Source organism: Rhinopithecus bieti, unplaced genomic scaffold (assembly GCF_001698545.2).
Source record: "Rhinopithecus bieti isolate Rb0 unplaced genomic scaffold, ASM169854v2 scaffold_905, whole genome shotgun sequence".
Lineage (NCBI taxonomy): Eukaryota > Metazoa > Chordata > Mammalia > Primates > Cercopithecidae > Rhinopithecus > Rhinopithecus bieti.
This window is the reverse complement of record NW_016803348.1, coordinates 874,084-900,275: the sequence shown is the minus strand read 5'-3', so window position 1 is coordinate 900,275 and position 26,192 is coordinate 874,084. Positions and strand designations below refer to the sequence as shown.

Genomic DNA, 26,192 nt, shown 5'->3' with positions numbered 1-26,192 from the left:
CACAGTTATTTGCATGGCTCATTTCCTCATCTCCTTCAGGTCTTCATTCAAATATTACCTGCTTAGTGGTTGTCCTATCTATAATTGAAACCTTCCCTCAATACTTCCTATCCCTCATCTTTCATTACTTTTGTCCTTAGCACCTGTCATCATTTAGCATATTGTGTATCTTGTTATTGTCTCTTCCCAATAGAATTAAAGCTCTGTGAGGGCAGAATTTTTCAGTTGTTTTGCCACTATATTCCTAGTGCCCGAAACTATCTGGCACACAGGTCATTCTCAATAAAGACTGGTTAATAGAATCAGTGAATAGAGAAATAGAACCTTTATTCTTAGTTTGCTACTCCACCTAAATTCTTTGGAGAGGCTTGGAGTGAATATGCTTCTGGAAATATTCAGCTTTTCAGTAACCTTTACTACCTGGGACATACCCTGCTTTCAGAATGTTTTGCAATAATTTTGACTTCCATTTGTGATGTCTAGCTTCCAGATATGATAGTTTTTTTCTCCCATTAAAAGCACTCAAAGCTACCAGACTAATAAAAGTTTAATGCTTAGAAGTAATTCATTTTATATATGAAGATGTGACATGAATCTTTTTCTGGCCAACTTATAAATTGATAATATTTTGATTTTCTGTGAAAGCCACAATTGATAGCCTATTTTATTCCATAGAGAGCTAACTCTCTGGACTTCTACAGCTCCATGTAGGTTCTATTATAAATCTACACCGCACAGAACTCAATATCATCCTTCTTTCTCTTTTAAGACTCTATACTTTTCAGTTGGCTAATGATTTCTTACATATTTTTGAGATGGCTAATGATTTCCTACACATTATTGAGATGAGGAAATCTGTAGGAAGAGTAGATCTGAAGTTCAGTGTAGGGTATTCTTGTAGGAATATCCAACATTGAGCATCAGCGTTATTATGACTGTAGTACCACTTCAGGAATTTCAGGTTGGCCCTGTGGCTGAAAAAAATGAGAATTGTTTCAATTACAGGGGGAGATGTCCCCTTTTAAGTCATGGAAAGCACAGTAGTTATCCTATGAACAAGTTTAAGTATTTATATGAAGTTTAAAGTAACACTCAACTGCATCACCATCCCTTTTACATCCTTCATCTGTTCTTGCCTTTCCTAAAAGTTAGAACTTTGAATTTTCAGTGGTTCTTCCAAAATAGAGCACAAGTTGAATACAGTAAAAAGGGTAGACTTACCAGACCTGAAAAATTGTTTGGAATTGGTGAAGAAGCCTGTGCTTCTTCATTCTCCATTAAGAATGTCTAGGTGACTAGGTGTCAGCTAATGGGTTCAAAAAAGAAAACTGGTAAAAGAATAATTCATGATCCAAGTTTGATCATGGCCCAAAATCAGGAGAAAGGGAGCTTTTTTCCCCCTTGCCCAAATTCTTTATTCATTTGAGTAGGGATATCTCTGCAAAAATGATTATTAGCTGTCAGTTTATCTTCAGTGAATTTTCAGATGGACAGTGCTGGACTTAACCACTGTTATAAGAATGTTTGTTAAAGATAACTCCCCCAGTGTAATGAAAACTGTGCTGCCAAACTTGGGTATAAAGGAAAGCCATCACAAGTTTCAATAAACACAAGCCAATAAAGGAAAGGGGTATTGATGTTTTATTTCCAACTGGACACTGCAAATGTACATCCACTTGTGTTTCTACTTGGCAGATTTACCTGAGCCACCTCTGAAGTACCTGATTTAAGGGCATGGCCATTAAGCACCAACATGTGCACTTATACTCTGGGTCTGGGCAAAGACTACTGTCTCCCAGTCTACACTGACTTCTCTGTCTTTTCTCTACTGAATTACTTTGGGAAATTCTATTTCAGACCAAGTTCATTTTCTGTAAGAAAAGACTAAAGGAATTTAATCATCTATGTAATCATATATAGTTATGTCTATGTAGTTGTATACAATAACTTTAATAGTTGATCTAGAATTTTAAGAATTCTCCTTAAAACCTCATTTTCCCAGATGTACACTAGCGTTGGCTTCTTTTATGGGTGATAAGGCACTTGTTAGTTAGCAAGAAATTTATCATCATTTCAATAGTTGTATGTAGTTGGAATTTATTTAGTGTAAAGGTCATGTCTGTTTTCCGCTGTACAACTGATATGTTATTAAGTTAGAGGTCTTGTTTTTTTCTTAATTATGTTTAATCAGATGATTGGAAAGTTACAAAATTCAGTGATTCCCAGTGGGTCTTTTTTTTCTTCAACAAACGAGTGAAATGCCGTTTGTTTGGCAGTCACTGAAAATGTCTTAAACTGCAAAGTATTTTATCATTATTCTTCTAAGACCTTGGAATAAATAAACTTCACCTAATAAACCCCTCCTCTAAGGTTAAAACCATTTTGTAATTGCAAGTATTTAAAAGGCTGCTTCTGAAACAAATTTTCTGTAACTTGTCAAGTACTGAAACAAAAGAAAGTGGGAAACTTACTGCAAATATGTAGTTATTCTTAGTTATTATGAAGGGGAGATAGTGGCTTTTAGTATACTCTACAGTAAAAGTCGTTGTTTATTTATTTATTTTTAAACATAGATTACCATCGTTTCTACACCCGCCCACCCTTTGCTAGATATACATCAGCACTCTGGATAGGCGTCGAACCTTTGCGTACTTTTGCCTTACCCTTTTCTTGAATGGGCCTCTGCATTTGAATTGAGTAGTTTTCAGTTTTTTTTTTTTTTTTTTTTTTTCTAAATCCAAATTATGTCTCCTTCTGATATGCCGAGGGAGGCTAGCACCCAAAGCTATGTGCTGCCTTTCTGGAATGAAACTGCCTGAAAATGAATCTTATTTCAATGCGGAAAGCTAGTATCTTATGTCCAAAAGGATTTGTTGGAAGTATAATCAGTTCCTTAAACAATTAGAGCAATACATTTTAAAGGAATTTAATAGGCATTTTTCCAGAGTTCTCCTTATGTTGTAAGCTGTGCTGTAATATGACATCATCACAATGTTCAATATTTACTGAACTTAAAGTAAAATAGATGCTCAACTGAGCTATGAGATAATATTTATCCCTTATAAATATAGATTTTAAGGAACTGGCTAGTTTTGAGAATTTATATTTCCATTCCTTTATGGTTAAATCTTGACCTAAAGAGCTGGTGTAATCCAGAAGGGTGAGTAATACTATTTCATAAATCTACCCTATTTTGGATTTATGTTTTCCAAATGCACTTTTTAAATGTATTCAAAGTCATATTTAAGTCTAACCAAGTTGCCTACAATATAAACTATGGAGAGGAATAAATAAAAGATGGACCACAAAGAACAGCAATGGTTTTGTTTCTTTTCTTTTAAATAAAATCTTATTAAACTTATATTATTTGGACAATTGAAGATTGTCTTAGCCTATTCAGGCTGCTATAACAAAATACCATAGACTGGGTAGCTTACAGACAACAAAAATTTAGTTCTTATAGTTCTGGAGGCTGGGAGGTCCAGTATCAAGACACTGTCAGATCCAATGTCTGGTGAGAGCCTGCCTTCTCACACATGGCACTGTATCATTGTGTCTTTACATGGTGGAAACGGCTAGATAGCTGTCTGGGGACTCTTTTATGAAGACATTAACCCATCTAATCACCTCCCAAAGGGCCCATCTCCTTACACCATTCCCTTGGGGGATAGGATTTCAATATATGAATTTTGTGGGGACATAGACATTCAGACCATAGAGAGGATGATGGCAGAAAAGAACTACTATATATAAGTGAGGCTTAGTTTTTTTTAAGGAATAGATTTGGCAGTACAGGCTGTTGGCAGCTGATAGAAGTGGGGGCTCATTTAGGAAAGATAAGAGGGAAGTAAAGGCCTTGTAAAACACTCCCCTTTACAGGGCTTCTAGCTGCTCCATGTCATTCATCTTGGACTTAAATTCTATGACCAAATATTGTATCCCTCAGAAAATAAGCATACTCTTAGGAATTCAAGAATAGTCAAGAAGTCATTACACTCTTTATAGATGACATAATTCTAGATAACTCTGACTTGCTTTCATGTATGATGGTATCTTCCTTTTTCTAGAGTCTTATCTTGAGCAATAAATTATAGTATCATATAAAAATATGATTCATATGCCAATTACCAGCAAACATGCTTAGAGATTCTATGAGCAAGCATGAAAAGATGATATACCTGAAGTTAACCAATGTAACATTCTCCATCAAAAATGGATTAGTCTCAAGATAACTCTAATCACCTTATTACCTTTTACAGTTTTTGTTAAACACATAGAATTATTTGAGTGTGATATAAAATTGTCATTTTTTTCTCCCAGTTCCTTCTATTTCTTGACTGTAACTTGAACCAAAGTGAGTACTAATTTAATCACACACACACACACACACACACACGAACACATGAATATTAGAAGTCTTTCATTCTGTTTTGGAATGTGTCACAGCTACTTTTGTAGAAATAAACCAAGTCCAGTCCTGAAGTTTCAGAGCTTCTTTGGTGGTATTGTTGACCTTTTAACTCATGAGGTAAACAGTAAAATCTCCCTTCCTGCATTTTGGGAAGGATACAGGGAGAAGAAGGAGGGTCTTAGAATTGTGGGTAAGGTTGATACAAGGTTACCACTGACATGGGAGTTGCCTGGCTGTGAGAGCCTTCCTGAGAGGAGCATGACGGGAGAAAGTCTTTAGATACAGCTAAAATACTTCTTAAACATATGGGTGCTGGGCTTGATTAAAATTCTAAATTTTCTTTGACATTGTGGGCTGATCACTTGATCTGTTTTCACTCCTGGTTCTACTAATGTGTTTTTTTCCCCCTCCTCTGGGGGTGGTACGAGATCTATAAATAATACCCTATGTAGAGCTTCCTCTGATCTCTGCCCTTTGTTCTCATCTTTAGTGAGTTAGGTGAGTGTTTAGCTTTTTCTAGGAAAACATTTTTCAATCATTAAACCTTTGGGTGAAGAATGTAGAAAACAATTTTATTCCATCTTTATCTCTTTCAATATCTCTCAAAAGTTGAAAGTGAAAGAAGCCTTTTGTTAGTATGATGAATAGCAAAATGATGATGCTTTCCCATTTTCCTTTAACAGTGTAGGAAGTGTCTGTTTGGGTAATATGTGGGATATAAAGTCTGTCAAATGTGTTTTGCTCTCATTTCCATTAAGATTTTTTATTGCTATATATTGCTAAATTATCAAAATGTCTAGGAGTCTTAGAAAGCAGAAGCTAGAAAAGAGGGTTGTTCCATTGCTAAGGTTAATAGGCAATCTCGTATTATCAGAATAATCTGTTGTTCACCGAGCTTATGTATATTTAAACACACATGGAACCAGACTTGAAGGGTAAAGCTTTTAAAATCACAATAAGAGGGGAATATGCATCAACTGAGATATGTGTATTAAAGGAAGACACAACAAAACGTGTCGGTCTTCCTTAAGCATCAATAAAACAAAATTTTACATTCATCTTGCCACTTCACACATCATGTTTCTTATGTCTGAGATAAATATTGGTTCATCACTGATATTTCACCTTATTTAAACTTGCCTCGTGAAGTCACAACAGAATCCTCACAGTGGTGGCTGTTTTAATGCACTGTAGGCTGTACCCACATGGAGAATTTTGAAATGCATATTTTTCTACCTTATTAAAAAATTTAGTTAAATAATTGGTCTTAAGGATCTCATGGTTACATATAGGCAGATAAAAAGCCAAGGATGCTTTGGCTTCTCTTGCTTTGCTTTTTTCCTCTCTAACTTCAGGGGAAGGAGCAGTCTAGTGCTTCTCTTTGGGTGTATTTATGAAGATTATGTAATTAATGATATAATAAGCTATTAATACTCCACGAAAGGAGACATTTTGGAAGTGCTGGAAGGGGTGAAGATGGAGGGGTTAAGACTGCTATTTCTAGAGGAAGTTAGAACACTTTTAATTGCTCTTCCCTAATCTCATCTTCCTAGGTGGATCAAGTTTGAAGAAAAAGTGGAACAGGGTGGGGAAAGATGGAGCAAGCCCCATGTGGCTACATTATCCCTTCATAGTTTATTTGAGCTGAGGACATGTATGGAGAAAGGATCCATCATGCTTGATCGGGAGGCTTCTTCTCTCCCACAGTTGGTGGGTAAGTATGCTGTTTGAAGTTTGTATTATTTTTTTCGGCTTTACCTATCCACAAGTCTCCATCCAGGCAGATGACTAGTAGTGTAAGCAGAGTTAAATGTTTTATAACATTTATTCTCTCTTTTTGTATTATAACATTAGTATGATTTATTGCAAGAAAATCTGAAAAATGTACAAATATTAAGAAAATAGTAAACTATCTTCCATGACATCTTCCCCTGGTCATTGTTGGCATTTCGAAATATTTCCTTCTAGCTTTGCTTCTCAATCCTTTCCCTATGCTTTTCAATTTTTTTTTTTTTTTTTTGAGACAGTGTCTCACTGTGTCACCCAGGCTGGAGTGCGGTGGCGCAATATCAGCTCACTGCAACCTCCTCCTCCTGGGTTCAAGCAATTCTCCTGCCTCAGCCTCCCGAGTAGCTGGGATTATAGGTGCCTGCCACTTGTACCTTACGTACTTCAGATGCATGAAAAGTGTGGGGCTTCTTTGCAAATCTGACTAACAAGCTCTCTGAAAAAGAACCAAGTGTATATACATCAACCAGACATATGCCTCACTTGACAGCTAATCTTTTCTTCCAACACAAATGCTGCGGCATTCATATTATCTATAATATAAAGAAATGGATGTCATAGGTAAGCCTTTTGTCTATAGCTATGCAAAGAAACGTTGCAGTAACTCTAATATTAGACAAGAAAGTTACAGTGGTCACCTTCTGCAGGTCTTTGATCCACATCTTCTTGCCCACAATACCAGGGCAGGCACACTGCAGACCCCTTGGAAAAGTGCAGTCATCGCTACAGGTCCAGTGCTCACCTGGTTATGGAATTTCCTAGGAATAAGAAGTGGAGCCCCTGCACTTCTTTTTAAGAAAAATGTGATCTTTGGCACACCTAGATCTGAAGGGTAATACGGCAGTTTAGGCCAAGCCACTGATAGAATTTGAAAACAATGGCTCCAGTTTGGAATGCAGTGGTGTGTGCTCAAGGTGTTCAGCATGATGAGTTAGCATTCAATACACAAAGTACTAACTACAAAGGAAGCCGATGCTGCCCTGTACCATGAGGTTCAGTGACTTTGATGGTGGTGATACAAATAATACTTGGCACCAATGTGACCTAACTCAGTCACTTACCTGTAATGTCCTGCTGGATCCATGTCCCACCCAGCCTTTCTCCACATGCAGCTAAAGGGGCTTGACTTTTGCCTACAGTCAGCTCTAACCCAGGAACTAGACTATTTCTCTTCTTACAGATGATTTAAGTCCTGTTTTACAGATGATGAAACTGAGATCCAGAGAAGCTTGGAGTGCAAGTCTAAGATCAAAGACTTCTAGAAATCTAGTGTCTGGACTTCCAGTCCAATATAACCAAGGATGGGTGAATAAAGAGACTCCATTTATAACATTAATCTTATGCCAATAAGTGAAAGTGAATGTAAATCTGTGCCTATTAAATGAAAAATAACTAAAAAAGAAAAGTACGACTGGACATGGTGGCTCATGCCTGTAATCCCAGCACTTTGGGAGGCCGAGGTGGGTGGATTATTTGAGGTCAGGAGTTTGAGACCAGCCTGGCCAACATGGTGAAATCTCCACCCCGCCTCTACTAAAATACAGGTGGAGAAGGGAGAGGACTTATGTGAAGATTCTGGACGGACAGAAATGATTATTTTATACATTTATTCAGCAGTGGTACATGAGCTTCTGCAATGTGCCGAACACTGTTCTAGGCCTTGAAATTAGGGTTTGCAAATCTACCACTTTGTAAATGAGACAAGGTACATGTCAACATAGGTACAAATCTGCATATCTAGTTAGAAAATAATGGAGGAAACAGAGTTTTGTATAGCATTTTCATACTTAACAAGGCAGGTGAAGCTGAAAATGGAAATCTGATATATGAGAAGAGATCTTGGATTATGGTACCCAGGGGGAGTGGAACCCATCTACAAAGACAGAAGAAAACAGAAAGAATGATCTTCTGGGCCATCTGTTCCATTGCCTTTTTTCATTTATTAAAAGCTGCAAGAGAGATTGTTATCCAGAAAAGCATAATGATTGACAAAAATCAATCCAGTTTTTGAGTGAAAATTCTAATTTCTGCATTCTCAGACTTTAAGAACTAACCTGGAGCAAAGATGTCAAAAATTACACAAGTTGAAAATAAGTCCAATGTGCATACATGTAGGGCAAACCGGAGAAGAAAATCATGACTTGGCAGTGTATAGGCAGTCTAGGAGGAGAATAAGGATCACCAGAAAGATTCCCTTATTGAAAAAAAACCAATTTTTTATTTTATTTTATTTTATTTTTTTTTACCATAGATGATCATTACTGCCTAAAGTTTTCCCACTTAGGGATTCATGCCACTGTGCTCAGGGTTTGTTCTCTACTAAAATATACCTACTCTATGGGAGGATATCATATATTAATTCCCATGAGATACAGAGTGATGTTGAAGATGGAATGCTGGATTTAATGCTGGGGGATTTTAATTAAAGTCTAGCCCTATTAGCCTGTATGACCATGGGCAAGGCCAGTTATTGAACTCTTTCGGAGTCTTCATTCCCTCATCTATAAAAAGAAGATGAAGGTGGACCTTTCAGGGTTGTTATGAGCATTAAATAAGATCATCAGATGTATTTGCTGTCTACTTACATGTCTATTCCATTATAAATAGTTTATCCAGATATTTCTGCATGTCACCTAGCAGAGTGTAGAGAAGTGAGTCAGATGGAGAAACACTCAGTGCCTTCATGAATAGGAGAGAAAATTCCAAACGTTGTGGTAGACAGAGCTGGAAACAGTTGAACAGCATCTCTGCTGTGCTTGGAACTGATCAGCAAGCGTGATGAAAGTTAAAAGTTGAATTACACACTTGGATGTTTCTGTAAAACTGTCTTTGGGATCTTCATCACCAGGAAGAGCCATCTTGAGCTTCTGGTCTTCAGCAACTAACTGACCCTTTTCATGTTGTAGAAGAGAGAGTACCACATTATACTGGAACGTCTTTAGCCAGTGGCCAAAGAGAGAAGGTTTTGGTATTTACTACATGTAGGATAGGTTAACCAAGCATTTTGTGGTTTTCCTTCAATTTTCATTACTTTTATTATCAGCTGTGAACTTTTCTCTAACCTCCATGCATTTACTTTAAAAATTGTCATTACATGTTAAAATTTGACACTACTAGGTCACTTTGAGGTATCATCACTGACTAATATGTTTTCTCTGCAGTCCCTGGGGCAAGCAGGCAGAAAGCCAGTGCTGTCATCCTGGAGCTGATAATACAGAAAAACAGTTCAGGGGCAAATAACACATCACAAGTAAAACAAAGAGGAGGAAAAGGGCCAGATTTCCAGAAATGGGGAGAAGAGCGTGTTTGAAAGAGTGTCACTAGCTAAAAAAATCCTAATCCTTTGAAATAATCAAAACCCTACAGAGGGTAAAACATGGAGGAAACGGAGCCCTTATTTCATCTAAATGACAGATGATGGCAGAGTAACTTAAAGTTATAGTCATTATTTGGTTATTTAAAAAATCCTTGTATAGCAGTGGGTGAGGTGGAGTTGTTTTGTCCCAACTCATGCCAATACTTCTGAGTTGAGAATTATGCACAGCTAATTCTCAATATGCATCTTACCCCACACCCCAATGTTATATCAACAAATGAGAAGAAAAAGAAATAATAGCAAGCATGATTATATCAAACAAACTATAGCTGCTTTTCATCTTCCTTTGCAGTCCACCTGCTACCCCTCACCAGCCTGCCTCTGAGAGGCGTCTCACCCTGCAGGCTCAAAGACAGTGCCACACCATGTGAGGGCCCTGCACCACGGTGCACGACTGTTTAAGCAGGTGTTACTTCTCACACTTACGTAAAAATTTCAGCCTATTTTTGATTCTTCTCAGGACCTCTACTTGATTTTTTCGTGAAGAACGCCTTCTGAATGTTAATAGAAAAATTTATCTTTAAAGTGTTATAAAGTATAAAACATCATTTTCACAGATTATTTTAATAGCTTTATTGTTAGTATCCTCATTGTAATTCTACATTTAAAGAGTGTCATTCACGTATGAAGCCAAGTCTATGGGAATTTTCTTCCCCTCTTAAGTTAAAAAAATTATAAGCCATTTCAGGTATTTTACCATGATGGGAAGTGAATTGGGAAAATGTAGCTCTATTTTTGGAGTCTCATTTTTATATTTAAAGGCATTCCTGAGCTGTGCGTGTTGGCAGATGTATCGGTCCTATTGTTTCTTACTTTTTATACGTTTTACATTTTCAAAATGATAATAACTTTTCTAGTCACAAAACTAATGCATGTTCATTTTAAAATAACCCGGAAAACTGTTACACGTAAAATTAAAAATAGTCACTAATCTAATCTCTCAGAGCTGTCCTCTCAGCATTTTTTTCTGTATAACTCTGTTTGCACATATATAATTGATTTTACAAAATGGGATCATACTACATCATTTTAGTCTTTTTTTAAACATAATATAATATGAACCCTTTAATGTCATTACATAGAAATAAAAGCATTACTATAATGGCTGCAAAATATTCAATAAAGTATTCTTGGGCATTTAGATTGCCTTCAAGTTTTAATTATAAAGAAAAGTGAACATCTTTATTATATTGTTGTGAAATTATTTCTTTAGTATACATTTCTAATGGTAGAATATTCAAAAACTGTGAACATAGTACAGAGCTTTTGTACTGCATAGTCAATACTGCAACATTGTCATCAGAAATGGAATTGCCCATTGAATACCTTTCACGTCATGGGGTTGATTCAACTTTTAATTTTATTCCTTTGACAAAAAAACCTCATAATTGGTCATATTTGTATGTTTATTTAAATTATCTTAATCTTGAAGTTGAATATTTATTTATGTATTTTTGATCCTTTGTATTTCTTTTAAGAATGTTTGTGATCTTCTGTTCTTTCTGTCACATTCTTCTGTCACATGGCCATCATTCTCTTGGTTTGCAAAAGCTCTGGATATATCAATTACTTTTTTTCTCTAGAGCTTAGTTTTTAAATAAAGAAACATATTGTATGACATGGAGAAAGATCTAAACTTAGAGTCAGAAAACCTGGTTTTATATAGGAGTTTTGCCTCTAATCAGTCCATGTCTGTGGGCAAGTCACTATGGCCCTGTGTTCTCATCTGCGTAGCAAGAGGTTGAACTTCATGCTCCATGAAGTTCCTATCAGCTCTGCTATCATCTAGAGTTGGCACATTCTCTCCCTATTGGTAGCGTCTGTGGGATTTTGAACACTGAAGGCTTAATTTCAGTGTAGCTGTGAAACGTTACTGCCCCCACTTTCCTTTGAATGATTTTGTAGTTTATGCTTAAAGAGATCCCTATAATGTTGGCCGTTTTAATGGAAACATAATGAAGGGCATAATGCCACACAGATGTTTTAACCTGTTCTAACTGGTGATTTTCAGGCATTAGTAACAGAGGACCGGCTGTGCATATATAAAGATTGGTTTGAGATTTCAAGGGAGGGCGAGAATAGAGGGAGGCCCTGCCAGGAAGAGTAGATAAGAAACACTTTAGTCTACAACCCTGAAATTAGAGTAGGAGTTTGATAACACTTATAGGAGATATGGTGGGGCAGTTTGTTTGTTTTTCTGGTTCTTCTGTAAAAATGGACTTTCCACTTTAAAAGGACTTAAAGGAAAAGTAGAGGGGTTGTGTTTTGTAGGCACCTGATTATTTACTGTGGAAGAGAGGTTTAATTGTAATTACAGGATCAATTCTGAGAGTTTTATTGAGTGGGGTTTGTGTAGTTTAAAATACTCAGAGCTAAAAGCCATTCTCAAACCAAAACATTTCTATGGGAGAAACTTCCTACCTTGCCCAGATTCCTTAGCAAGTGGTCCCATGTTATGTAACATTTATGGCACCTCTGTGAGGCATGTGATGAAAATCCTGGATTCAGCCTCTGCTTGGCTTCCAAATAGCTGATTGTACACTGTGTGAATTGCCAGTTTCTAGCTATAGGTTGTGAGGCCAATTCTGTGAGTGCTTAGAAGATGGACTTTTGAGAAGTTCAGTCATGCCCAAGCAAAACTCCTTGAACATCTGTAACTTCTCTTTACAAAGAAGTGGGAATCCTTGGGAGATGCTGTTATCCTACCAGTACCCGTCAATTTTCTTGCCAACCTTTTAGAAAAGAATAGTTATTGTTCATTTCTCTACATTTATACACTAATGTTTGCCCAAGAGGAAAATATGAATGTGTGCTAGATGCATCCATGTGCCAGAAAGGGAGCCGTGGGATCCATTACTTTCATTCTGTGCAGAGGACAAAAGTTCTACTTGCATACATCGAGACAGACTCCTACCAATGCATATCTTGCACAGATTCTGTAATGTTTTGTCCTCAGCCCCATTCTGGCTGGAGATAAATGTTGGCCTGTGGTGAAGATGTAGAGTAGAATGCACCAGGCTTCATTTATGCTATACTGCTGACATGCTGACTTGTGAGAAAGAGGGTTTCTTATTTTTGATTGGAATAAGAACTTACCTTGCAGCAGAATGACCTGGGAGCAATTTCTATGAAACACACTCATCTTTCTGGTTAAAATCATATGAAAAACAGAGTAATAGAAACTTTACATTTTTTTTTTTGGTAGTAAGACTAAGATATTAAAATTTCATTAAAAATTTCAGTCAGTTTATACTTTAAAATGTCCAGTGGAAATATATTGGAAAGTCTTTAGTTGGGTCTGAACAATAAGTCTCCTTTCTTAGAAAAGACCGTAACATAATTTTGTAGTTTAATCTTTCTTTCATTGGATTAACTGGTGTTCAAATGATCTGATATTGAGTATTGTTTTCTTTTACTGTATTCTATTATTAAGTACATATAACATTATAGAAGAATTTGGGAAAATAGATTTTAAAATCGACAATGTCATTACTTTAAATTTTCTATACTCTTTTCAAGTTTTAAATATCATTTTATTTCTGATATACCTTTGCTATGAGTACATGAACTTTTTGACTCTTCCCCTTTTAATTGAAAAATATAAATTACTGACTTATTATGTTACAGAATAATCAGACTTATGTGAATACACCGTAACTGGGATTGAAAAAACATAAAATGAATAATATTTGTGTCTCTGTCATCAATGCCAGTATCTGTGTACCCTGTATCTTTATCTTTTATATAAAATGGGAAATTGGAAATTTGGAAAACAATATCTTGATGTGAAATTTGAGGATAACATCCATAAAGTTAGAGTAAAAAAATAACTTGTGGTCTTGTGACTGAGTTTTGTTTTTTGCTTTTGTTTTGCTTTGTTTTTGTATCAGAGATGATCGTTGACCATCAGATTGAGACAGGCCTATTGAAACCTGAACTTAAGGATAAGGTGACCTATACTTTGCTCCGGAAGCACCGGCATCAAACCAAGAAATCCAACCTTCGGTCCCTGGCTGACATTGGGAAGACAGTCTCCAGTGCAAGTAGGATGTTTACCAACCCTGATAATGGTAATGCAGAGGCCAGCTGGCTGCTGCTTTCTCTTACTTGTCTCACTTACCTTTACATCATCTCCTGTCATCTTTGTTTTAACCCTTCTCCATATTTCTTCTTTTCTTGCGTTCATATGCCATAGTCATTTCATGGTGATATTTTTAATCCAGTTGGGCAAGTTTGCAGTCTCGCTGGAAAGATTGCCGCAGTTGTTGTAGGCTGCTAATGCTATGGTGACTTGCTTACTCCATATACATCTATTCTGATTGATGGAGGTAGTTCAGTAGTAACTCTGTGATGAAACAATAGAATATTAGAGATGGGTCAGCAAATTTGTAGACTATTGAGTACCTCTGTCAATATGTTTTCAACATGGTGGTTTGCCAGAATTAGGAGGAGAATAGTAAGATGTGATAAATGCCTTGAAATCTCCTATCACAAAGTGTTTGCTTATATGTGAAATGGTCTCCAGTCTATATAAATGATGACTTCATCAAAGTAAGACTCAATATTATTTTTTACCTCTAATGAAACTCATCTGATTTTTGATATATGATAATGATAGGTCCAATAATAATTATTCAAGATGGGATATTAACCCCATTATTTAATGATAAGTAAGACACTGTATCCTATCTGTAGTTTATTGATTTACCAGAGTTTCCTGTAGAATGTCTATCTTTTGTATCATTGCCTTTGTTTCAAATAAATTTCATGATTGGGAGCAGTCTGAGAAGGGAGAAGTCAGTTTTCATGAGGTATGGAAAATGAAGGTATGGTGGAAAGAAGCAGTAAGCATTGGGCTGATAGGGTTAGGTCTATCCTCCCATCCCACCCCCAGTCTTTCTTAGTATTAAGAGAGATGAGGCCGGGCACGGTGGCTCATGCCTGTAATCCCAGCCCTTTGGGAGGCCAAGATGGGCGGATCACGAGGTCAGGAGATGGAGACCATCCTGGCTAACACGGTGAAACCCCATCTCTACTAAAAAATTACAAAAAATTAACTGGGTGTGGTGGCACACACCTGTAGTCCCAGCTACTTGGGAGGGTGAGGCCAGAGAATTGCTTGAACCCACGAGGCAGAGGTTGCAGTGAGCCAAGATCATGTCACTGCACTTCAGCCTGGACTACAGAGCGAGACTCCATCTGAGAAAAAAAAAAAAAGAGAGAGAGAGAGAGATGAGTAGATAAGGGTGATTCTAATTCACTGCCCTCAGCTGCACTTTCAGAATAACATAAAACCAGTTGATGTGGAAAAAGTTGGAGTAACTGAATTACAACGCAGCCACTCCATTTCTGGAAATGGGTTTTCTCTTCTTAGTATTAAAGGTAACTGTTGGCTGGAAGAATGCTGCTAGCAGATTTTCTGTGGTATATTTTTTAGACAAAACTGGTTATGTGCAAATAATTAAAATAAAATACTTTTTATAAAAAATTTACAAAAGAGAATTGAATCTGCAGTATTTCTACTACAATTTGATGGTTCTACTGTTACCTAGAATATTGCTGCTGATGGGAAATGTTTTGGTTTTTGTGTCTCCCCTCGCTTTTTTTTTTGTTGTTTTAATTGTGTTTTTGGGGAAAGGGACTACTTAATGGCTAGAAAGTTATAGAATGAGTAGTTTATTATAACTGATGTCACAAATATTTTATTTAACAATGTGTATTTTTGAAATTATGGCAATTAAAGTTGAAGTTACTCTTTTATTTCTTATTTAATAATCCACTTTCTCATGTAAAATGAAATCCCAGTATTTGGTGATTTAATTATTTTATCATGGGGTTGGGGAAGTATAAAGAAGTGAAAAAGTGCATTGTTTTCAAATATTGCTATATTTTCAAAAAGAAGAGGAATGAATATGGCATGCAGGAGGCTTTCTACCAGTATGGTGAACTTTATTTCCGTGGAACTGCAGGCGGATTAGAAATTAGGAACAGATGGATCTTGGCAGCCAGATTCTTGTGCTTTAGGAGAAAGTATTTGGATGAGTTAATATCGCTTGCCATTCAATCTTTCATTCTATCTGTAGATCTGTGTACTTCAGAGAAAAGTTGAAATTGCCTTTGTCATCCACCTTTTCACTTGTGAGATGTTATATATGCTGGGCAGAAAGCAAATAGGAAGGGCAGGCAGTTCTTTTCCAGTTCTTCAGCTGATCAGCTTACCCTCTGAAGCATGGAATATGATTAGACCTTTTAAAACATGTTGTTATTGGCCTTAATGCTACCTAACTTCTTTTAAATATCCAGAGGCAAGATTTAGCTTTGAGAGATCTTTTAGCAATGAATTTTGTACGCCTTCAAGGTACATTCTTATAAATTATCAAATGGCAAATTTTTGGCTTTCTAGAGGTGCTTGTTCTTAACTGGAAAGTTTGCAGAGTTACCTTTATATGTTAGGGTTTAATTACTTAATATCTTTAAAAACTATGAAATGTTCTTAGAATAAATTTCGAAACAAATGTTCTTAGAATAAATTTCCAAATACAATTTCTAATAAATGAATGTTCTTAGTTTAAATTTCTATGTAAAAATTATAGAACTACTGTAGGTAGAATTTATTGCTATAGTTTTAATAGACCACAATCTTTCAATCTGTTGTAGTTGGAGCTAGATTCTAATATCTCCATGTAAAACTTAGATAAATGTGTATACCTTTGTCTTCTATCATAGGCTATAAAATATACTCAGTGACATTGCCAACTTTAGTTATAGCTAGCAACAATGTAATAAATAACTGAAATTTATAGAGATAACTTCAGAGTTGTGAATTTTTTCATTTCCCGGTGGTGTACTGGAGCGAGCTCTAATCTACTCAGGAGGGCCAGTTGTTATCAGGGATTTGCAAGCTGGTTGTTAAATATAGCTACTATTACAAATTAAATTATATAAGCATACAATTAAATAATTATATTAAAACAAAGATAATAAATACTGAAAATTTACTATTTTCTGCCTGTTTCACTATATTTTACTGTTGTCTGTGCTCTTAAGGTTATTTGTATCTACTGTGTCTGTATGGTGGCAGAAATGCTGTGAAACAGTGTGCCATTGTGCATCTCTTTCCAGCTCTGCATTCAGTGACTATATCGGTACTTGAAATGGGCCGTTATGGTAGTATTTACCCCATAGAAACCAGCAAATGCTACAAATTAGGGCTTAATTTTTAAATTTTTTTTGGTCATTTGTCTCTAGGCTTAAAGAAGTGATGGAGAAAATGCTAATAACATAGATTACATTTAAAAGTGTAAAGTGTCCATAGCTGTTAAAAGGAATAGCAGAAAAAAGTTGAAGAACATTTTTTTCAGTAATCAAAAACTGTTATCTGATTTAGGAAAAGAATCACCCACAGCATTGACAAATAGATGAAGTCTGACATATTCAATCTTCATTATTTCACTTTTGTCTTACTGGTTAACATACATAGTAATATTAATCAACAAATGTCACAAATATTTGTTGGATATTTGATGGATGTTGGAACTATACTCATTTGCCAGTTGCGACCATATGTTAGCTACTGATGTAAGAGTTTGACCAAGATCAACTAAAGTATTGTATGAGAATCAACTAACTATATGCAATTTACAATACAGTATTGTATATTTTATTAGTATTTATATAAGGTGTGTTACATATTGTTGTAGGACTTTTCCTTAGTTCAGTTAAAGATGGGGTCCTTGTCACCACCATGAAAAATTAGGCTTGCAGACCATTTGAAGAGTGAGAAAAATGGAATTTATTGGGCAAAAAGGAAAAAAAGGGAAGCAGAGACTCTCAGCAGAGCGAGAGTCCTGGTAGCACAGGCTTCTGCCTTGCAGATTGAATTCCATGTACCACCCGGGAGGAGGAGGGCCAGGCTTCTCCCCACTGCAAACGGAGCGAACTTCCCAAGGCTCCACCCCAGTGCACACTCCTCCCAGTGCACAGGCCAATGGGAGTTTCTCCAGGAACCCCTTTATACTTGGTTGTCACAATATCCTTTATATCAGTAAAATTCAACACATACGCATGCACACACACTCACACATTGATATGTAAAGATGTTTTTTTCCCCTGGAAACTGGTTTTCAAATATTTACTGGCATATCCACTATCAGCACACTACTGTCTTTATTCCTAGCTAAAGACTAACTCTCATCTTTTAGCATCCTGGTATGGCTTGGGGTTCAAGACGATTTTATGTTTTTAAAAAGCAGCAAAAAACATTTTTTATCTGTAATAAATCGGGGAACAATGAAGAGAGCTTTCAAAATGCTAATTATTGTGAAATTGCTACTTGTCTGAGACATGTGTAAATTCTATGGGCATGTCTGCCAGGTACTAAATTTTAGGCAAGTGCTATCATTTCTCAATATATTAATTGAGGCCTTTCTATAATGTTGCATGAAGAAATTAATGAGGTTTTAGGTCATTCTGGTGTTGGATTTTTCTTTACCTACTTTTTATTTCTCACTATTGTTTTAGGTTGAACTATATGAAATTGTAATTTTTGTGGGTAAAATTACGTTGTCAGCAGTTTCATATGATTCTACCTAATGATTTGGTCTGAGATACTTAGCTAATAATTCTGTATTATTTTAGAGCATTATGAAAAAATAATGTTTAAGCCTGGAAATATTGCTTGATAGCATTTTAAAAATAAAGATGTATTTAGTTTGCTTTTCATTAGAAAGCAAAAGTAAATTTTATTCTTAATTGGTATTCATTCAATAAATATTTAGTAAGATGTTTATGACAAGGTTAACAACTGCATTTTAAAAAGTCATGGTTTATAAGATGAGCCATTTTTTTAATGTACCATTTAAATGGATACTTTTTATGTGTATTGTCTTATCCCAAAGCTTGCAAGAGATGGTTGAGACCTGACTTTAAGGACCCAAACCAGTGAGGAGCCTGAATTTGAGTATTTGCCTTTTACTATCTTTGTAGAAAGTTGGGTAAAGCCATCATCGACCTGTCCCTGATTTTTTCCTGACTTCCTCATTTTTTCTCCCTAGATTACCATAAAGATCAGTTCCTTGCCTTCCAAGGTCTGGGAGTATAGATGCCCTTTATTGAGAATTGGCTTTAGTAATCTAATTGGATCTAGACTATAGATTTCATTTTTACTTAATCTAATTTTATGACCTCACTTTGTATTAGTGAAAAGTTTTCTTTTTTCAATAAAACATGGAAAGGTAATTTAGTAGTTGCTTTTGATGTCTGTAAAAGAGAGATAATAAAGAATAAGAAAAAATATATAAAATGTTTCGAGTGGTAATTGGCACATAGTAATCACTCCACAAATGTTAGTAAATTATACACAATATGTTTAAGCACAATTAGGGAAGAAAAATCTTATATTGAGTAGGAGTGGTTTCTGGAATGATACTTGCTCTGTAGCTTACTGTTTGAAAAGAAACTAGCAGATATAGTGCTGATTTATTCCCTCTGCCCTTTGTTGAGTGATACCAATAGTCTTTCATTAGCAATGGGAGGTGACGAAGACCTTTCTCATCATAGCCCTCTTACAGAGTAATTTGTTCCCTTCATTGGTTTTATCTTTTGCTAAATGGGTGTCAGGGGAGTCCTAAATCACACTGGAAATCCAAGACTTGGTAAAGTTGTCCCACCAGGGAGATAAGGAGCTAGAGACAGTGGCAGCTCCAAGGAGAGCGGCTGGCCCCTAGACCTCTTGGTGCTTTCCCCATGCCTTCTCCTGGTGCCTGTGGTCTCCTCCATATTTGTAGGCACCCCGGGCCTGCTCCTGCTAGAACTTCTGCATCTTATCTTCAATTTACCACCATTTTCCTCTTTTTTAATTTAAATATGAGAAATGTAATCCACTTGCTCTCATTATGGGTTGCCACTACTTACTCCTGAATCTGGATTCCTCTGTTTAAGGTTATCTGTCAGGCGGGATGCCACTTCCTAGCTGTCTCCCACATTGCTGGTTTAACATCAGCAATGTGCTGGATATAAACACACACACCTTTAGGTATTTTTGAAAGCATAGTCTATTGCTGTTACCTACAGTAACAGATAGTCATTTGCAATGCAGAACAAACAATGGAAAGAAATCAATTTTTTATGTTAATAGTAATTTTAGGCTCCAGTGAAATATAAGCGATATTAGTTGGGCTCTTGTTGCATTGGATCTGATTTGAGATTAGGCCCATTTTAACCATTTGGTTTGGTATTAGATCCAGCTGCCTTGACACTGGCTTATATTGGATCTGGCTGGGACCACCACCAGGTCTGGTAGCTTGAGAAGTTCCCTTGAGAAATTCTTCGCCTTTTACCTGCACTTTGGATCCCAGCTTGCCCATTTGTCTCAGGATGGGTTTTTCTGCTTTCCAGGCCATCCCCCCAACTGCCCCATACCCTTGAATTCAGACGTGGTCCCTTAATCAATGTGTAAGGCAGATATTTCCCTAACTTGCTTCTGAAGCTGGCCATCATGCTTCTCTAGTTCTCAGATAGATCAGTTGACATCTTGCAACTCTCAGGCCCACATCACCTTAAGGTTAGAATCATCTTCCTGCTTGCCTTTCTGCATACGATTAAGTCTTTCCTAAAAGCAACAGCATACATCGAACTGTTTTGTTCAGGACTCTCATTTTCTGTTCATTTTCATAGCACAGATGAATGTCCTGACCAGAGCCCAAATCACGATCAAACTCTTTCCCACCTGAGAATAAGTGAGCCAATCTATGGAAAGTTGCTAGCAAAGTGCCTGAATGAAATCCTGTTCCTTAATAACAGTAATTATTATGGTTATTGTGATTATGGCATTTCTAATTCATCCATCAGGCACCATTCTTATTTTCTTATTTTCCTTTTCTTTCTCCAGGCAGATGACTGATTTTCCAAATGTATAATGTGCAGATCTTTAAATAAACAGCACATTTTTCTCCATGGGTCATTCCCTCTCAGTATTTGCTAATGTATTCCACTCTTTATAGCAATGAAGAGTCGGGCTTAAGAGATATAACACAAGTGGGTATGTAGTTGTTTGACATTGAAGGCCTACTTTGTAATCTTCTTGAAGACATGGGACCATCATTTCCAGAGGTTTCATTCAATTCTTGAGCTAATGTTTAGTAGCAGTGTGGTTATGAGCAATTTACATAATCTCTTTGAGCTTCAGTTTTTATATCTGTAAAATAAGGGTAGTAATGTCTTATTCTGTGCATATAACCAGGAATAAATGAGATACCTTTGTGAAAATTATTGAATAAGCAAAATGTGAGATGCCATTGTGCTTTAGTGCATTCATACTGCTATAACAAAGTACCTTAGATTGGGTAATTTAAAAACCATAGAAATTTACTGCTCACAATTCTGGAGGCTGGCAAGTCCAAGATCAAGGTGCCAGCAGATTTAGCGCCTGGTGGGGGCCCTTTCCTCATAGATGGTGTGTTCTATGGATCTTCACAAGGTGGAAGGGGCAGACAGATTCCTTTAAGCCTTTCAGGAGAGCATGAATCCCATTCCGGAGGGTAGTGTTGTCTTGACTTAATCACTACAAAGCCTTCACCTTTTAATACTATTGCATTGGAGATTAGGCTTCAACATGAGAATTTTGGGGAGACACAAACATTCAGATCATAGCACACTGTAAGGAACAACTATTATTCAGAAATATTTTAAGGGGAAAATTTAGTGACTTTCAGCTTTAAAATTGAGGACAGAACCTCAATTCACTACCATTATTTTGCATTTTATTATTTTCTGTTTCTCTCCATTTTTTGCCTACTACTTCATTTATATGAAAATATTCTTGGAGTTTTATTTTTAAAATAGTGCTACTTTCATTATCGACTTTGCAGATGCCAAATAATACATAATGAGTTGTCACTCATGGGCTTTCTAGTATTTTTAAATTTAGAGTATAAAGATTGATCATTATGTCTAAGTAATGACAGTTTGAGCTATCAAGAAATAATATGTGTACAGCAAGATGTTACCATGTAATAAACATATTTTTAAATTTTACTAGTTGTCAGTCTGTTTTATACAGTTAGGGTCTGTGAGAGAGTAAAAGAACTGAAATGATTCTCTTTGCCTCTATTCTACCACATGTGAGTACTTTTTTCTTCATTCCCCTTTCCTGGAGAACTCATGTATTTTGAGGACACTGAACTGATTTGCTGCTGTCAACCCTAAGTAAATCTTCTTCCAAGGCTTGGTTTCCTTAATAGAGCCACCCTTACCAAGTTTTTTGTATTCCCAAGCCCCATGTTGCTCTGGGAGCAATAGAAGTGTAGGTGCAGATCCGGGACCACATCCTGCTCCCTGTGAAAGAGATATAGGAGAGGGAAGGACAGGGAAAAGTAAGGAGAGAAGGGTAAGCAAGATAGAGACATAAAATGTGAGCACCACGGGCTCATTTAAAGTAGGGATAAATTAAGATCTTCCAAGAATGACTAAGCATGCCTCATTCTACTCAACTCCTGTATCCATAGAAATACAAAGGACGAAAAGGAGATCTTTCTAGGTTTGTGAACCCAATTTCTTAAAAACCACACTTTGAATTTAAAGTAGGCCAGGATTTCTGTCTTTAGTGTTTTCCAACACTCTTCAAGATGTTGAACAAAGGAAATGTCATTCCATTAATGATGTTAGTAGTAGCAATAATAATAATGCCTCACATTACTTTAGCACCTGCTATGCATTGGGTATTGTTCTTCATGGCAGCTCTAATGTATATATCATTTCAGATGAAAAACCTGAAAGTCTGAAATAACTTGTCTAAGCATAGTAAATGTAGGAACCCAGTGTGCTTAATAATCATATGCTAATTCAACCACAAGAGGATGAGCTTCCTCAACCATAATTTATTTCCCACACATCACCAAGTCGAGGTCTCATATGTAATAATGTGATGATGAAGGGCTCTAGAGGCCATTCTACATCTAAGCAACAAAACACACAAAACATGGCAGACAGTGGGGTGTCTTTATTGGCTTTCCAAATGGAGATTTCTAGGCAACATGTTTCGTGTGTTTAGGTGAAATGCTGGTATACTTTTGGGTTAAATTTCTTGTCTAAATAGCAGTGCAGAATGCATAGGAAGTGTTCGATGACTATTTGAACACATGGCATTGCAATCCCAAAAGAGTCCTAAAACTTCACTATGAATAAAATTTATTTTCTTCTTAATAGGATGGTTTAAAAAAAGCATTTTCTGGAGTTTTTTTTTTTTTTTCTGTGTGTGTGTGTGTGTGAGGGTATCTATTTGCTTGATTCAAGAAGAGACACCCTCACATGAACAGATTTAGGATTGATGGTTTTGGACAAGTTGATTCTCAAGGGGAACATGGGTCATGTAAAAAAAAAAATTCCTCACATCTTTTTCTACAGTCTAGATACTGGATACCATCACTCAAAAGCCTTTGGAGCTATATCTTTCCTCATCAGGTTGTGGTAATAGAAACCATTTTCTACCTTCTTTATACCTGAAGTTAGGCAAAAGTGATTTAAAAGAGAATATGTAAGATAACAGCAAGGCTAAGCTGTTTATTTTGTAGCTGAAGTGTCAAAGAGGTACAATGAAAGCATTATGTAGACAAGGCATACATAATATATTATTACCATGGTATAATTGCAGAAAGTTCTGCTCTGGCTTTGGGAATGACTTCTCAAAATTTGATATTTGGAGTTAATTTATGAAGGGAAAGAAAGCAACATGAAAGGGTTACAGAGTTTGTATCTCCTCCTGCACAGAAGTACACAGAGGGTCCAACAAATGAAAATGTAGACATTTGCCAATATAAGTAATGGATGCTGTGCAAGTCCCAGCTTTCATGAGGGTATGCTGCCAGATGGCTCCAGTCAGGCTTTGCTAAAACACAGGTGCCGAGTCTCTCTGGGCAGTTCCATTTTCATGCCTGTCTTTGGAGCCAGGTTCTTTGCTGGTGAGTGCCAGGCTCCATTCCACTGCCCCCTTGATGGTGAGGCTCTGTCTCAATGGAGGCTGTATATGCAAAAAGAAATTTCCAGCTTTAGTTCTCAACAAAACACTGACAGGTTGAGGGAAGTAGAGGAGAGAGAAGCTGCTGGGGAACGTTAGTTATCAGCATGAGTTTTGGAGAAGCTGCTGACTTCCTGTACTCATGTTAGAGGCAAGCCATGGTATCAGTGATAAAATTTGGGTACCTGCATACACATTTAGAAGCTAAAGGAATATGAATTCTCATTCTAAAGAAATTAGAAGCTAAAGGACATGTCTTCTTTTGAAGAAGTTTCCTTTGTATTATCAGTTTCTGTCAGTTCTCACTGATCTGGCATTTCACTGGGTCCTTGCCTGGACCTAGATAAATGTTTACCAGTTGTTTAGCCTAATTCATTTAATTTAGCTAAGTCTGCAGGAATATTGGCTCTTTAAGCGGATCACTTAGTTGTCAAAAGAAATAGGAGGCAAAACTTGGTCAGTATGATAATATACATTTCTAAATGTCTCCCTCTTAACAGAAGCAATTTGGGAACAATCTCAACCCGTTCATTTCTCTTTTCATTTTCTTAGTGCAATAAAACTTGCAAAGAACTTCAATTATGGGAAACAATTAAAATTCAGATTGCAAAGAGAAGACATCAGATTTGCCTCAAACAGGTGCTGGCACAGATGGCCTGCTCACAAGTCCTGGCTTTATTTACAGCTTTTAAACACAGACAGATAAATTGACAAAAATGTTTCTCGATTTTATAACGTGCTGAATGCCCAAATTTGGCTATAAACTTATATTAGTTTGTAAATGGTTTACTTTAAGCTTTGACCTCCCAAGTCATCAGTATTCTTAAAAAGACCATTTGTCTCCCCTGTTGTTTGCACACTTATGTGAATAGATTATCTCCTATTTGCTATTGGTTGGATATGCCTTGTTTACTGCCTTGATCATTTAATGATTGTCTTTATTAAGTCAAATTGCATGTAGTCTGATGGCTAGATATTTCCAACCTCATTGTGATTCCTTAAAGGATAATTATGCTGTCTATATTTTACTAGCCTTGGAGCATGGCATAGGAATAGCAAAATAAATGACATGGATCCCAAATGAAACTATCTTCAGGAAGAAGTTGATGGCGTTGTTTCATCCAGGTGATAAAATGTATCCAGAGGAACAATACTGTATATTTAGCCTGCAGTATTATTTAATCTTTGCTGTGGTCTAAGATTTGGCATAGGTGCACCAAAGGTTAAAATGTTCAAATTAAAGTGAGTATTAAAGGGCACCAGAAAATGAGGACTAACATACATCCTTAAATTGGCTTATATTAAAGTATTAATTTATCCGTACCCCAGTCCCATGTTTCTGAAGGGCTGAAAAACAGAGGAAATTGAGATCCAACTCTGTATTCATCAAGGAAAATATTTCGGAAGTGAAAGTATGAAATGTTGCTTTCTGCATTTGTGCATAAGATCCATAGATGTATCTGTTGAGTAGATCATAAGAAAGCTGCTTACTAATATGACACCCTGCACCCTATGCTTTACAAAGCTGTATGTAACTTCCCTCTGTGTGTGCTTATGTGGTTCATAATTATTAACAATCTTGATCTTACATCCTGAGATTACTGTTTATTATGTAAAGCTTTCTTCTTCTGGATATAATTTATGTTTTGTGTATTAGAACTGCAGGGTGGATCATCCATTGGTATTTGGGGAACTATAATGATTGAATGTAATTTTTTAGACTTTTTCATTCTTTGCTGGGATTCATGTCATCTAAGGGTGCAGGACATGGGAGGGGGTGTGTGTCTTTGTAATATGTCATTGTTCTCCTTTAACCCGCTTGTGTGATTTGCTTTAGTATTTTCTCTTCTTAATTAATGCTTCCATCCTCATCCTTGCTGTGGCTGCTCATGTGTCCTCCTCCTCCTCCTGTCTTCTGCTTCTGACACTAAAGCCCGCAGCCCGCTTGAGAACTCAGTGCCCTGCCTAGCAACCCGCACCTTGGATGATGACCCCCGAGTGCGGCGCACTCCCAGCGTGGGATGGCTAAGTAAGTCGATGGCTGGGGAAAGGGCAAGGAAGGTGGCGGTGGTCGGGAGAGGGAGGGCAGGAAGATCAGGCTCATGGTTACTGAGTGGAGGGAAACCTCAAGAATGCCTGAAAGTGTAAGATGTAAATATTCCTAAAGACATAATTGCTGACTTATTTCTTCTACTGTCAAAGAGTACAGTAATAAAGAACTTCCTGGGTGATCTGCTGTCCTGAATCCGAGTTGAGGACCTTGTAAGGCAGTGGAAAGACTGTGAGACTAAGGGGTGGGGCTGGCACTGGCAGCCTTCCCTCCTTGGGACACTTCTCTGAACCTCAGTTCCCTCATGGTGATGCTGAACTTTCCTACTTCAGAGGACTAGGAGGAGGGTCACTGGAGATGAGGTCTCTGAAGGTGGTTTGAAAGCATTCAAATGCTAAGTAAGAGGAAGAGCTTACTAAGTTAATGATGTTAAATACCTCAAATACCTACTACATGCCAGAAAGACAGAATGTGCTATGGACAAGGAGGATAAGAGAGAATCTTTACTTTTAAAGTAAAAAAGAGGATAAGAGAGAATCTTTACTTTTATTTATTT

At 36.8% G+C, this 26,192-nt stretch overlaps 1 protein-coding gene across 1 annotated transcript in view; it reads left to right on the top strand.

Moving 5' to 3' along the window:
* The window catches only part of SLC4A4 (solute carrier family 4 member 4), a 350,025-nt gene that overhangs the window by 115,142 nt on the left and 208,691 nt on the right, over window positions 1-26,192 (top strand). Inside the window, exons 5-6 of the mRNA XM_017879095.1 lie at window positions 5,965-6,125; window positions 13,466-13,645. Of these exons, the coding sequence (XP_017734584.1) occupies window positions 5,965-6,125; window positions 13,466-13,645 (341 nt within the window). The remainder of the gene's footprint in view (window positions 1-5,964; window positions 6,126-13,465; window positions 13,646-26,192) is intronic.